The 13,824-nt window shown below is 45.4% G+C and overlaps 2 protein-coding genes across 2 annotated transcripts in view; one reads left to right on the top strand and one right to left on the bottom strand.

The window, feature by feature from the left end:
* The window catches only part of MED12L (mediator complex subunit 12L), a 107,545-nt gene that overhangs the window by 19,161 nt on the left and 74,560 nt on the right, over nucleotides 1-13,824 (top strand). Inside the window, exons 11-16 of the mRNA XM_031555087.1 lie at nucleotides 3,779-3,910; nucleotides 4,441-4,563; nucleotides 4,918-5,044; nucleotides 7,469-7,683; nucleotides 8,708-8,812; nucleotides 9,524-9,700. Of these exons, the coding sequence (XP_031410947.1) occupies nucleotides 3,779-3,910; nucleotides 4,441-4,563; nucleotides 4,918-5,044; nucleotides 7,469-7,683; nucleotides 8,708-8,812; nucleotides 9,524-9,700 (879 nt within the window). The remainder of the gene's footprint in view (nucleotides 1-3,778; nucleotides 3,911-4,440; nucleotides 4,564-4,917; nucleotides 5,045-7,468; nucleotides 7,684-8,707; nucleotides 8,813-9,523; nucleotides 9,701-13,824) is intronic.
* GPR171 (G protein-coupled receptor 171) lies at nucleotides 10,615-13,813 on the bottom strand. The gene is made up of 2 exons (XM_010717054.3): nucleotides 13,707-13,813; nucleotides 10,615-12,466 (listed from the first exon to the last, which is right to left on the bottom strand). Exon 2 carries the CDS (start codon nucleotides 12,416-12,418, stop codon nucleotides 11,441-11,443), a length of 978 nt encoding a protein of 325 aa, XP_010715356.1. The 5' UTR covers nucleotides 12,419-12,466; nucleotides 13,707-13,813; the 3' UTR covers nucleotides 10,615-11,440.

The following is a 13,824-nucleotide window of genomic DNA, read 5'->3' as shown; positions in this document are numbered from 1 at the left end:
TTCAGATGGCGACCCATGCAAAGGCTGCTGTTCTGTGGGTGAGATGTCCTCTCTGGACCCCTGCCTCCTGACTCAGCTGTGCTGCTGACTTCTGAGTGTCACAGCAAAGCGGGCCTGGGGGAGGCGGCAGGGTGATGGGGGCAGGCTGGCTGTGAGGCCGTGGCTGCTTTGTTCCCGTGGGCAGTGCAGAGGTGTTACGGGGAGGACAGGGCCTGGAGGCACTGATGACAGGAGAGCGAAATGGAGAAAAGAGTGGAGCGAGGGGCTGCGCTGTGGCTGGACACTGAGTGATTAGCAAACAGCAGGCACTGAGCAGAGCTCAGGCTGTGAGCGTTGTGCTGTGTGTGACGGAGGTCCTGCGAGAAGCCGTGATGGTGAAGCCCCCCTGTGACTGCACTCAGGGCATCCTTGGCCAGCAGTGGCTGTCTGGGCTGTGTGAGCAGCCTGTGAGGGACAATGCAGGGACAGCCTAAGCACACATAAGGGGGGGAGGGGTACTGGTGAATGACACTCCATAGCGGAATATTTTAGCTGCTGTTGGAAGAATAGAGAAAGCATTTGATTTTTAAGAAATGATGTTGAATTTCTTGACGTCACTGTGGAAAATCTCGAACTTCCTGGAAATTTGTGCACTTGGATTGTTTTCTAAGTTCGGGTCTCTGAACACGTGTTGAGAGCTTATGTCCCATGTTATATTTGCAGTCCAGCTGAATTCTTAGAATGTTGAGAGTTGTTTTTTATTTTAGAGTGAAATTATGTTTTTTAACTTGGTTCTCACGAAAGGGCTTGTAACAGATGCTGGGAGTTAATATTTGTCTTTCTGAGATCACTTTGCTGGAAATGAAACAAAAAATCCACCCCCTGTGTCTGTGGGAACAGAGGGCTGGTGGTGCTGCTGGGTTCAGGACAGCAGGAATTTAGCAGGCAGACTGCTGCTGCCTGAGGGACCCAGTCTGAGTGTGCTGGGACTCAGGACAGAAGGAGAAATGGGATGTACACTGAACTGTCTGAGGAAACAAAGTCTATTTCCATAAACACTGAGAAAATAGAGAATATGTGGAGCATTCTTGCAATATTTTGAATAATGTGGTTAGCGTTAGTTCAGCTGCTTGAACTGCTCTGTTAGCTACGGGATATGGTTTAGTGCTTGTGGTAGCAATGGTAACGGGAGGACGGTTGGACTGGGTGATCTTGTAGGTCCTTTCCAACTTTGTGATTCTATGATTCTGTGTTCTGAAGCGTGACTGGGCAGGTATTGTCACCCTTAATGGTTTCAGAAAATTCAGCACAACGTTCCTGCTCACCTCGGCTCCTAAGGGAGTCAGTGCAAAATTTCTCTGGACAGAAACATAAATTCAGTGACTTAAACAACTGGCAGAGCCGTTGGCAAGAACACACGGCTTGTTTTTTCCTTTTGCGTTAGACAGCTTCAGAGCAGTGGCTAATGCTGCTGCTGGGACAGCGTTTGTGTGCCCTGTGGCAGGTCAGTCCCTGAGAGGTGTGAAAGCAGCGAGGCAGGCGGGGGAACCTCCTGGGGCAGAGCTTTGTGCCGGTCAGTGGGCACTGCGCCCGGCAGTCCCTGCTCTGTCCCAAAAAGAGGTTCTGCAGCCTGCTGTTCAGCAGTGGCATTAGCTGGAGCAGAAGTCAGACTTGTTCCTTGGTAGCAGCATTGAGTTAATAATAAAAGTGAGGACCAGTGGGAAAAGAGGTCTGAGTTATAAAAAGCGGTGTTAATAATACTTTTGGCTTCCTATCTCCAAGTATATCAGAATGGTAACGCAGGAGAATACTGAAAGTATTAAGCATTACTACTGCTGCTGCTGTCTTTTTTTTTTTTAACTTGAAAAAACCCCAAGAACTCTTTTCTTGTTCTTCACGGACTTGCTCTGCTTATAGGCAGTGATGTGATACCTCTGGTTTTCTCTGAAAGGCTGATGGCTTTCAGAAAGTGACAGCTACCTTCTGTCGTAGCTAGATTGGCTGAGCATCAGGTTTGAGTGGGATGATTTCAACCACACAGCTTCTGTGCCTGAAAGCAGTGGCTTTGGTTCCCAAGCACTGATGTTTATGGCCACTGAGGGTTGAGCACAAGTCACTTCCAAACCCCCTCATGCAGAGCTCTCTTGGGCAGAGGGTTGTGCATGAGGTACCCAGAACTGGTGAAACCTCGCAGGACGAGGTGCCACCAGCTGTGTTGAGCTCCCCTATCTGATGCAGCATTTCCTCTCACCAGGACATGAGGTTTTGAGGCAAAGAAGGGGTTGTGTTCCCCTGATCAGCTGTGCTTGAGCTCTGTCTGGCATCTGCCCTGCAGAATGTGGATGTTGGGCAGAGCTCGGACCCATCCCACGTCCTCCTGCAACGCTCTGATCTCAGTGCAGCTCTTCCAGGCAGCAGTTTGAGCCCTCTGAAACGAGGTCTGCTCGAGGGGCTGGGACATCTGCAAATTAGATAAATCCAGAACCTGATTGTTTTAAGCAGCGCCGCTGACTTGCGTTCTTGGTGTGCTTAATTAAGTAAACGCTATCAGCATCAGAGGGGGAAATCATGAGGTGCTGCCATGGGAGCCACCAGGGGAGGAGGAAGCGGTGCAGCAGGGCGGCTGCCTCGGCCCTCCCACGCTGCTCTGAGCATTGCTGCGGCTGCTTCCCCGGCCCTGAGAGCAGCACACCGCTGCCTGTGCTCAGCACGCAGCCAGCACTGGAGCTTCCAGCACTGCGCAGAGCCGTCCCTGTGGTTAGCTGCTTCAGCTGCACTTTGCTCAACCTCTCCGCTGCTGCCCACGGCCCACGTTCCATGAGCTTGGTGTATGGGGGGCTCTGGTGATGGCGCCTTGCCCAACACAGGTCTGTGTGAGAAGGTTTCAGTGATCACCTGTATGCTGAGAACTGGCTTTACTGCTGTGTGTGCCAGTTCCCAAGTACCGAACTCACCAATTTTAAGCATGTATGAGTTGTCTGGGTGCAACTCTTGGCTGGACGAATACCCCGATGTTTTCTGTGTGCATACGGAATTTGGGAATCCGCACTGTAATTGTGAAGGCGACTGATCACTTACAGCCATCTGACAGCAATGGGTTCCCCTGGAAACAAGTGCTTCTGTCTGAGCCAGCAGGCATTGCAGACCTCTCAAGTGTGAAAGTTACTGCTCTGAAGCTGTCCCAGTCTTCCCCCTCAAAAATGCAAAAACGTGATAACAGGGCAAAGCACAGCTGGTGTATAGCATAGCCCTTAGAAAATATGGATTGTCTAAGTGTGTATATGTACTGTTCTTAAAAACCTCTGTCAGGAAAGCACAGGTGGGAGGTAAGATGAGCAGTTTGGTTGGGAGCTTTCTGACTTTGGTTGTTTGATCCTCACACCTTCAGTGGTTGTGGTGTTTTGGGGTTTGTTTTTTGTGTGTGTATGTGTAGGTGGGGCACAAGTAATGACCTGGAAGCCGATGGAGGAGGCCTGGAATAATTAGTGCAAGGAACTCGGTGTGATAGCTGTGGTTGAGAGACTCTGTGGATATAGGTTTCCTATTTTGCCCTTTTCTTATGAAGTGACATTATGTTACAAGACAGTTTAGATTCGATTCTCAGCAGTGAGAAAATAGTGATTTTCCTCTTTTGCTTCCAGATCGTATTAGAAAATACTATGAGTGAAACATCCCTGTGCATCCACTAGTAGTAAAGAACAAAACCTGTTTTCTTTCTCCATCCATCAGAAAGCCCTTGCTCAGAATTAAGCCTGCTGGCCGTATATGTGAGATGCCGTTCTGTCTCTGTTCTGCACAGGCAGCCCCCAGCGATGAGGCCGTGGTGATGCTGCTGTGTGAGTGGGCTGTGAGCTGCAAGCGGTCTGGGAAGCACCGCGCCATGGTGGTGGCCAAACTGCTGGAGAAAAGGCAAGCAGAAATTGAAGCAGAAGTAAGTCCTGTCTTTATCTGGAATAGCATGAACGGTATGTCTAAGAAAGCAAGGATGTTTCTAAGGAAAGATTGCCTTAATCTCTGTCCTTTGCAACACAAAGTAAATTTGATTATACTTGGAGCACTGGAGATTTTCTCATCGATTTACGGTTTTTATATCCTACATAAACTTAAAATGAAAAAGTCTTCTACTTGCAGCCCAGCTGAGAGCAGCCTTGGTACCTGTTTATTTGGATGGCATCTGTGAGCCCTTTGTGAGCCCCTTGTGTCCGTGAGCTGCTTGCCCAGACGCTGGGATGCTGCCATGAGGGAGCTGTGTGGGGCAGAAGGTGGATCTGTGCTCCCACTGGAGGGCTCCAGACTCAGGGTTTATTTATATTATATTTATAGGCCTAACTGCAGTGTGACTTGTATCTCACATTCTGTAGAACTGCCTTCTTTTTTAGGAGAAGTGAAAATGTTGCATTGGAGAGCAAAAAATTGGATAGTGACATCGTTATGAAAACCTCTGTCTCTCTGTTGTGGTAGATGACCACGCTCCATCCTGCAGGAGCCAACACCTCCCCTGCCACATCCCCATGGCACTCAGCTCCATGCTGTGTGCAGAGTAATGACCGTGCTGCTGCCGCCCCGGAGGGGCTTTGGGAGGAGGTATTGGCCCTGGTTGGTACTGTGCTGTCATGTACACAAGTGGGGGGAGTTACTTTTTGCCTTTGCTTTAGTCCTGGAAGTTCTGGATCTTAATTTTTTTGCTTTTATGTGAGAGCACATCACTGCAGAAGGTGCGTGTGAGAGGCACGCCTCAGTAAGCCATCCAAAGTGATTAACAGAAAAGCAAACTTCAGAAGCAACTAAACTGAGTATGGGAAAAAAGTCATTCTAGATCAAGACTGGGTTTTATGAAAAGATGGGAAACAATCACACTACAGTTGCTTCACATGTAAGTTTTGGAACTCTGCATGTCTGTGCGTAGATGCACGCTTTTTTATTTATTTAACTCTGCAGAGATGTGGTGAATCTGAAGTCCTCGATGAAAAGGAATCTCTGTCTTCAGCCTCCTTGACAAGTTCCAGTCTTCCTGTTTTCCAGAATGTCCTGCTGAGGTTTTTGGACACACAGGCTCCCTCGCTGTGTGAGTATTAACTCATCCCAAGAAGGTCAGAAACGACCGCTGTGCTCCTGACTGCTGAGTTACCGTTCGGCTCTGGCAGGTGTTTGGTTTCTGTGATGACCTGCTCCATTCTCTTTTGCACTTACTTTTTAAAACTTCCTGCCTTGTTGTAAGCTCTTCATAATTCTTTTTTTTTTCCTTTTTTCTTTCACAAAATGAAAATTGGAAGAAGCAGTACTTACTTCTGTTTAGACCTTACAAGATCTGGGGAAATTACTGGCACTATATGCGTAGCTAACATCAAATGCTAACATTTTTGACAAGTTGTAGTGGAAATGCTGAGTCACAGCCTGAAGCAGTGATGGAGCACCTGGTGGGAAGGCAGGGTCAGCCCAGGAGAGCTCAGGTGTGTGCAGCACCTGAGTGACTGGAAGGGCTGGAGCCAGGATCCACCCCTTCCCAGACCTCATTTAAGGGTTGGCAGTGGAGGCCAGAGTATCTCTTACTGGAGATCCCTGCCTACCCGGGGTCTTCCAAAGTTAGGGAACTTTTTTTCCTTTGTTCCTGTATCTGTGGCTGCTGTCTTTGGACTCTTTCTCATTTGCTGTAGCCAAAGACCTTGCCGCCTTGCTATTATCATCCCATTATAGCATGACAGTACTGCACATTCATAGTGAGCACTGCACACAAGCAGCAAAGTCGTAAGCTGTTAGCTGACGGGTAGGTGGGCTGAATAAAGGGTCTTTGTCTGTTGTAGGTTGCTCTAAGAAATGCACTGGTCTAATAAAGCTATATGTTGTTATAGCCCGTGTTTCTCATATCTTTAGTACTAGAGATGAGTGCCTTTTTTTTTTTTCTGGTGCCCTTACATTGAAGTGGATTTTAAGTGGTTTGAAACATGATGACGAGAACTCACAACACCTGAGAAAGGAGAAACACCTGAAGAAGTTGTTGCAAACTTCAGAGTGTTGGTGTTGCTCTATTTCCGTGTCAGTGGTGACCCAAGTTTTACTAAACCATGCAAACTATTTTGTTATTCAGACTTGAGTTTCTGATTTCCTCGTTTCAGATGTGGTCCTATCCTTCTCCACTTGGGCATCTCTGTCAGGCAGGGCGGGGAGAAGTGCTGAGGAATGGTTTATCTGCTGGAAGCGTTCCTTGGGATTTTTGATGACAGAACTCATTTTGTTGAGGGATACTGTTTTTATGGAGCTTGAGCTTCCATGTCTCTAAGCCTGAAAAGCACGACTGCTGTCTTTTGGCTGAGGGCTCACCACTTAGGGTGCAGATGTGGTTTTGTGATGTCTCTGTGCCTGTTCACACGGCGGCTTGCTGTGCAGCTCAGGGCAGGGGAGGTTTGGGTTAGAACTGCTGTATTTGTGGGCTCAGCAGTACAACTTCTGTACTGCAAGGTAATAGGAGTTTCAAAAATAGGGGCAGAAAGCGCGTTAGGGTGAAAATTGAAAGAACATCTCTGTTTTCTGTGGGGGAAACACTAAAGTAGTTCTAACTGCTTATCTGTAAATTGCCTTCTAGTTTGACAACAAATGAAGATTCTAAGTAGAAAATGTGTTATATATTGAATTAGTTTGAACTTGTACTGCATAGCTGACTTTTTAAGTGTATTCTGATTTGAATTTGGTGGCTTAATAGCTGGAGGTTTTGTTGCCAGGTAAAGTTGTGGTATACAGCTGTTTTCTGTTAACTTTGTTATTCCAAACCTTCCTTTGTTGCAGAACAAGTCACATTAAATATAGCTAGGGCAAATGAGAACTTAATAAAAAAATACATAGCATTTTGCTTTTAATGGGCAAAATAACAGGCAGTTTCTAATACGCTCTTTCCTGATGTTTGTGGTAACGCTGGATAAATTGAAGTATGCAGAATGAATTCCTTGAAAATACTTTAAAAGCTTTTCTATTAAAAATACAGCAGCATTGTCAAAAGACAGTGAAATTTACCCTTGTAATAGAATTTTGGAGTAAAAGGAAGAGTTGCCTGTTATAATCCAGAGCTTCACAATAAGCTTTATTTTTCTGCACACAAGGAATGTCCTTACCCTCTTTTTCCCCCCCTCTTTTTATCTGTCTATTTATTTATTCAATTTGTCTTTGAACTGCTGGCACCTTGCTCTTAGCTGCTGACAAATGGCCAGCTGCAATGGGCGTGGATGGGGTGGGATGCTCTGGCATCTGCTGCTGCTGTTGGAGCCCTGGCACGCGCCTCCAGCTGACAGCAAAGCAAAACCACACTGCGTGTGTGCCAGTAGGTGGGAAATGGTTTGTTCTGTGGAGACAAAGATAAATCCATCCAGGACACCCAAGCCACTTCTATCAGGCCTCTCAACCTTTAACACATGAACTTGCTGGGATTTGCATGGTGGGTGGCTAAGAACCGGATATTTCTATGTTGAGTTACAGTCCTGTTTTTTTGGGTTTTGGATAGCTGACCCAAATAGCGACCATGAGAAGACAGAGTTTGTGAATTTGGTGCTGCTGTTCTCTGAATTCACTCGACATGATGTTTTCTCTCATGATGCATACATGTGCACTTTAATATCACGTGGAGACTTGTCAATTACTGCAACTACGAGACCACGTTCACCGAATGGGGAAACTGTGGATGAGCACTATTCTAAGGAGAATGACGTTAAAATAGAGGTAATGCTTCATGTCGTTTCCCCCGCGTTCAATACTTGATTTCATAAAATGTGGCTTCCACCAAGGTAATAGTATTTCAGATATGAGTTTTCAACTTATTTTTAATCTCTCTTTGTCTGGCCTTCTATCTCTCAGTAGACTGGAAGTGATCCTTTGGCTGTGTTTTTGTGTGCAACTTAAGTATTGCTGTTTTGGTGCAAATATACTGAGCTGCCAGTTCTCTGCTGAGCTAAATAACTCTGAACAAACCAAAAGGCATAATGTTGGCTTCTGAATTTAGCAGTGAAGAAACTTATGTGCAGGTAAACTCTAATGAGGAGGAAGGAGAGCTTTTCACAGGAGGAGTCTGGAGGAAGCCGCAGTGCTCTGCTCAGCTGCTCGCAGGGGTCAGGAGCTCCCTGTGTGCTGAACAGCCACAGATGTCCGTACAAACTTGGGTCATAAAGCAAATCCTCGTGACTCCAGTGCGCACAGTTCGTGTGCAATCCTCTGTCTTCCATCAGATGAGCATTTCTCCACCTTTGCTAAAATGAGTAAAAAAAGAAGGCACCTTTAAGCTCCAGACTGTGGGCTACATTTGGACTTTTATGATGAGACTCCGCCCTCTGTGCTGCTCCCAGTGCCTGTGGAGCTGGTGGCTTCTCTCATCTTTACTTTTCATTCCTTTTGTACATCTCTTACACAGGGCTCAGGGCCAAACTTGCCCTTGGATGTTGGGGCTGTCCAAGTAAACCTGCAACAAGTGCGAGAGTCCTGTTGTGTAGGTGTCCCTGGGAGCAGAACTGCTTGAGGGGATATGCAGTGAACCTTTGTTTCCCCTTCAGCCCTTCTCTCTTCTGTTGTTTTATGGATTTAGGCTTGAGAAGTACTTCTGTGCATTAGCAGTCAATATGTGAAAGCTTCCAACCATCACTACTTTTTTCTTATTTCTTAAGTAGGTTAAATGCTTGGGTTTACCTGGGACCACTTAAATAGGTCATCAGTACGATGTGACTGATGCTTGTTTTTCTCTGACAATTCTTAGGATCATAGTATTATGGAGCACATGGGCACTGACTCAGGACCCACTAGTATCTTTGATGATGTAGACAAGGGTGACTTTAAGACAGATTTTGGTTCGGAATTTCCAGTAGGTTTAACTTTTGGCTTTCTGCATGCCTTTGGTGCCTGTGTTTGCTGCCTGCTGTTGTCACCAGCAATGTCTCTGTGCCCCTCGTGCTGCCTGGCTGCTTCCACCGAGAGCCAGTGTCTGTTGGCCCAGTGCCTGCTGTGTTCTGCCAGTGCATCACCTCTGTTCTGTGCATCTGCACTGTGTGACAACATGGCTTTTCTGTGCAGCCCCTTGTTGTGCATGTACATGCAGATGCACACTAACACTCCTTCCTTCCCTCTGCCCGCTTGCTGGATACTGGACACACTGTGTGTGTGCTTGGCATCTGCCATAGTGATGGTTTCACGTGTGCCATGCCTGCTGCAGAGTCTTTTGTCCTCCATCCCCTCCCACTTCACTCTTTTCATTGTATTCCCTCTGGATTATCTCACTGCAGTTTCTGTGTCCCAACTGTTTATGTGGAAATTGCTCTGAACTGTAATGTTTTGAGTTTTTTCCTTCCCTCACAGAACACTTCTAGCTTAAAAACCTGTCTAATAACAACGAGATTCACATAGAAATATAACATGTATGTGTAGCTGCTTACATTCCAGCACAGATTACCATTGCCCTTGTTTTGTCTATCTCTGAAAAAAACTCAGATCCTTATAAAGTAATCTTGTCTTTGGAATTGTTGAATTTAAAAAGTTAGAGGTTACTTATCTCAAACATTTGTTTTACATGACTTAGATTTTTTCTCCGATGCCCGGGGAGTCCTGTGAGAGCATGAACTCTTCTTTAGACAGAAGAATTTCAGTTGCCAGTGAGAAGTCAGTCAAGAGGGAAAGACTCAGAGAAGCGATTTTTCCTTCCAACTATGACCTCCTTCGTCACCTGCAATACGCGACGCATTTCCCAATACCTCTGGTGAGTGAATTCTGGTTGGGCACGGAGCAGTGTTGGCTGCTGTGATGGCAAATAAAAGCACTTACAGGAAGAAGTGTTCACTGTGTGCAGGGAGCAGGGCCAGCTTTATTCGAGGGCTCCCAGTCAGCTCTCATGAGGCTGCTCCTGCTGTGGGGGCCCGCTGTGTGCTGCAGGATGTGCTACGTGCACGCAGCTTCATCTTTCCAAAGGAAAACGTGCTAGCTGGAAAAGTGCCTGAGCTGTCATGGTTTATGCTAACTTAGCAGAGAAGGGAGGTGGTACTACATTGCAAATGCCATATTCCGGGGTTCAATGAAAGTTTGCTAAATAGAAAATGTGGTCTAGTAGCTGGACAGATGGATGAATACTGAAATATCTGAAAGAAAGAGTTCTGAAGTGTGATGGATGGAGTGGTGCTATTTCCTTCCTCCCACTTCCTCTCATTTGTAGTATGGATTTTGGGCTGCTTCTGTTATTCTGTTGGTCTGGGACCTCTTAGGAACTGCAGAGAACTCTGTGAGTAGCATTCCAGATCCCAAACCCTCATCTGGTTGATTTTTAGATATTTATTTATTTAAAGATAGTACATGTTTGCTGCAGTGCTGGGCAGAGGGCCCCAGCGCTCAGTGGGCAGGAAGCGGAGTGCGTCTGCTCAAATTGTTTTGGTTTTGTTTTGAAACAACAATGATAATTGTTAAGCAGTGTTGAATCCTACCGGTGCAGGAGGCGTCAGCTGAGTGTGCGATGTGATACCTCCCATCTGCCCTGCTTTAATTTTCAGTTGCTACAGGAGATTTGTTTTTATGAAAATGTCGAATGAGCTGTTTCTTTTCAGGCCGGTTTTGAATGCTTGCTTGAAGTCTGATTTATATTTTGAACCATGTAAGTTAGTTGCTTTCTGTTTCTGCAGTAGTTTTGGTCAGATGGAGTTATCCAGGCAGTTTGACTTTGCCTGAGCAAATTAATTTTTCACTGTGATTATCACCTATTCTATAAATGCATTATTTGTGGAAGTGTTTGTAAAAAATAAATACAAATAGTAATTATATATGTATAATATACACAAATGCACCGCTTTACAAATTTTTATAAATACAAGCAAAGACCACACAGTGAGTATTTCTGCTTACTCTTTATTTTCATTTTACAGTTGCCTTGAATTTCCTACTCACATGTTGCTGTTTTTAAGTTCAGTGCAGTAGCATCACGGGAGGGCAGTGGAAGTTGACAAGAACAGAAGGTTTATTTATGGGAGTTACGGGTGAGATGTAAGCAGACGCAATAGTTTGTTAATCGGTGCAGCTTAACATGCTAGGTTAAGTAATGCCCTTTAAAATGCTTTGGGGTTAATTGTGTGTGTGAGAAGCTTTTGCAGGTGATGAGCTGCTGTTTGAAAACAGATCTTTACTTCTTCCACCAAGCTCTTCAATCTAGTAAGAATACAATGTTTTACTTAGGGAGAGCCCAGAGTATTTACCATAAATAATAAGAATGTCTATTTGGGTGTGTCTCGACGAGCTTTATTATACATTATTGCTGACTGGTTGTCACTGATACGCTGCAGTATTTCCAAAAAGCAACACCGAGCGCTCTGCTTGTTTGGACCTTCTGCAGCTGTATGGTGATGGGAGCCTTCTCATCCATCCAGTGGTAATGCTGCTGATGGTGGTCGCTGTGTTTCCAGTTGCACAGCGGCTGTTTAGGTTATGTACTTCCACATCCTTCCCATGTAGTTTAGAATCAGTACATTTGCACCCACTGCTCGCTGTGGTGCTGTGCCTCTTCATCTGTGGAAACCTTTGCCTGTTTGGATGCCATGAAAGCCTCATTAACTTTCAGTCTGAATGCACTGGAAAGACGGTAATACAGAATTGGGTCAAAACAGAGGTTTGATACTGCAAAGAGCAAGGTAGATTCTTTTGCTTGAAAGAGAGCTTGCTTCAGAGAGCAGCTGGTTATGGCATCACTCTGGCTCAGAGTGTAAGGGATACGAACGACGTGGTAGGGAAGGAAGCACAGCAGGTAGGCTGCTGTTAGCAGCAGTATGCTCACCAGGGCTTTCTTCACATTTGTGTAACTCTCTCTGTATTTGCTTTGGTAGAGCTGTCTGACAACAAGGAAATTGGAAATGAGTATCACAGCTGAAAAATTCAGGAATATTGCTGTGCACACGAAGTTAGTAAACACATGCCAGTCTCTCCCAAATTTTGTTTTGAGATCGATGCACCTTGCATTAGGTCTTTCTTCAATGGTTTTTATTGGAATAGCCATGTTAGGCACTGTTATAAGGAGAACTATTGTCCATACAACTGCAGACAAAATCTTGGCAAATCCAGGCTCTTGAATGCGATAGATCTTAGAGCTGTGCATTAGCTGAAGGTAGCGATCCATGCTCACAAATCCCAGGAATATGATTGATAAATACATGTTCAGGTAGATGAGACAGGCTGTCACTTGGCAGTGGAATATCTGCAGTTTCCAGGGCGCAACACCTAGGTCAACTATTATCTTTACTGGCAACGCCAAAGTCAGCAAGAAGTCTGCAGTCAGGAGGTTGGTTAAGTAGATGCTCATACACTTCTGCTTCTGACCTTTTTGTGTGAATGCCCACAGCGCAAAACAGCTCCCCAGAAAACCCGTAAGAAAGATCAAGTAGTAAAAATAGGTGAAAGGCTCTAGTTCTGTTTTGATGTAGCATTGTGAAGCGTTGTTTGGCATCGTGAACTTCTTGTGCGCTTTGCTTTGCTGGCTGGAGAGATCAAGAACCTACAAAAACAGCCGAGAAGACATCAACTTTTGTGAGCAATATTCATTGTTCTCTGAGAGTTTTGTTCGTGTGATTACATGAAAAGATGCAATCAGGACAAAATATGCGTTTTTCTCATGCTGCTTCACAAATGTTTGAGAGAGCTTTTTTCTCGTGTCAGAAATGTTTGGAAATGCATAGGATTTGTTCTTGGAAGCATATAGACTTCTTCTCAGAAGTGTTTCCACAAGAGCAGTCTTTCAGCTTGCATGCAAGGCTCAGGAAAAAAACAAGCCCAGAAAAGCTATGAAGCTGCTTCAGGTTAAGCATCTGGTTAATGATGGTCACACTGAAACTTTGCACCTTTAGGACAGGTGAAGCTGCATTTAAAAATAAAGGGTAATGTTTGTAGCAATCTCGCTTTAGGAAAGTATATTAGAAGTTTTGAGGTTAACGCCCTGTCAAGCCAGTATGCAGTACGTTGGCTGGATGGCCGGGCAGTTCTTCTCAGTTCTGCGTTTTTGCTGTCTCTTTCTACTTGAACAGAGGATAAATGAACTGCAGATTTAAATCAAGCCTTTTTAAAAAAAGGTATGTTTTGGAAAAAGCAGCTATCAAATAATTTTGTTTGCCTTGTTTTTAGGCTTCACTAGAAATTAGAGGGAAGAAAAGTAGAAATTGTGCTATTTTAACTAAATCTGCTACTCAACAACCACACTTCTTTGTCTGCTACACTGACGGACTGCAGCACAGTGTCAGCTACGCAGGAGGTACACTAAAGTTCCTTGGGATGAAGGACACCTTGATTTCTCAAATAGCCTAAATCTGCATCAGTTTTTATAGCACTATATTATTCTAATTGTCCAATGCACAAGTGAAGAGCTGCGTTTTCACATTTGCTTTCTGCTGTAAATCACATATCCAGATGAACGTAATTTGCGTTTCAGTAAATACAGTTGACTGCAGATACTCATGGAGTGGTTTAAATGCCTCGAAAGGCATTGCCTTTCTAGTTGGCCTCTGCTGTCTTGAAGATGTACCCTTTCACAGTGGGCTTGGGCACAGGCAGTGCTGCCCAGCCCAGGCTCAGGGCTGGTTTCCCCCTGCGCAGGCAGTGCTGCCTGGCTCCGATGTGCGCACTGTGCTGGGTGCTGCTGACAGCTGCCCTGCTGTACCTGCACTCTGCACGACAGGACTTCAAGCCCCGGCTTTACCTGGGTGTAGGCAGAGGGAAGCAAACAAAGACTGACAAGCACATACCTGTCTTAGAGCCCTGGGAGGAGTCCGGAGCAGCAGTCTGTTAGCGTTCGGTGTCTCTCAGCATGTTTTCTCATAGTGTAAGAGCAGGTTAATGTTTCCCTGCTGCCTCTGCTTGTTT

The sequence above is a fragment of the Meleagris gallopavo genome, chromosome 11 (genome assembly GCF_000146605.3).
Source record: "Meleagris gallopavo isolate NT-WF06-2002-E0010 breed Aviagen turkey brand Nicholas breeding stock chromosome 11, Turkey_5.1, whole genome shotgun sequence".
Classification (NCBI taxonomy): Eukaryota; Metazoa; Chordata; class Aves; order Galliformes; family Phasianidae; genus Meleagris; species Meleagris gallopavo.
The sequence above is the reverse complement of the archived record's forward strand: the minus strand, read 5'-3'. Positions and strand labels throughout refer to the sequence as shown.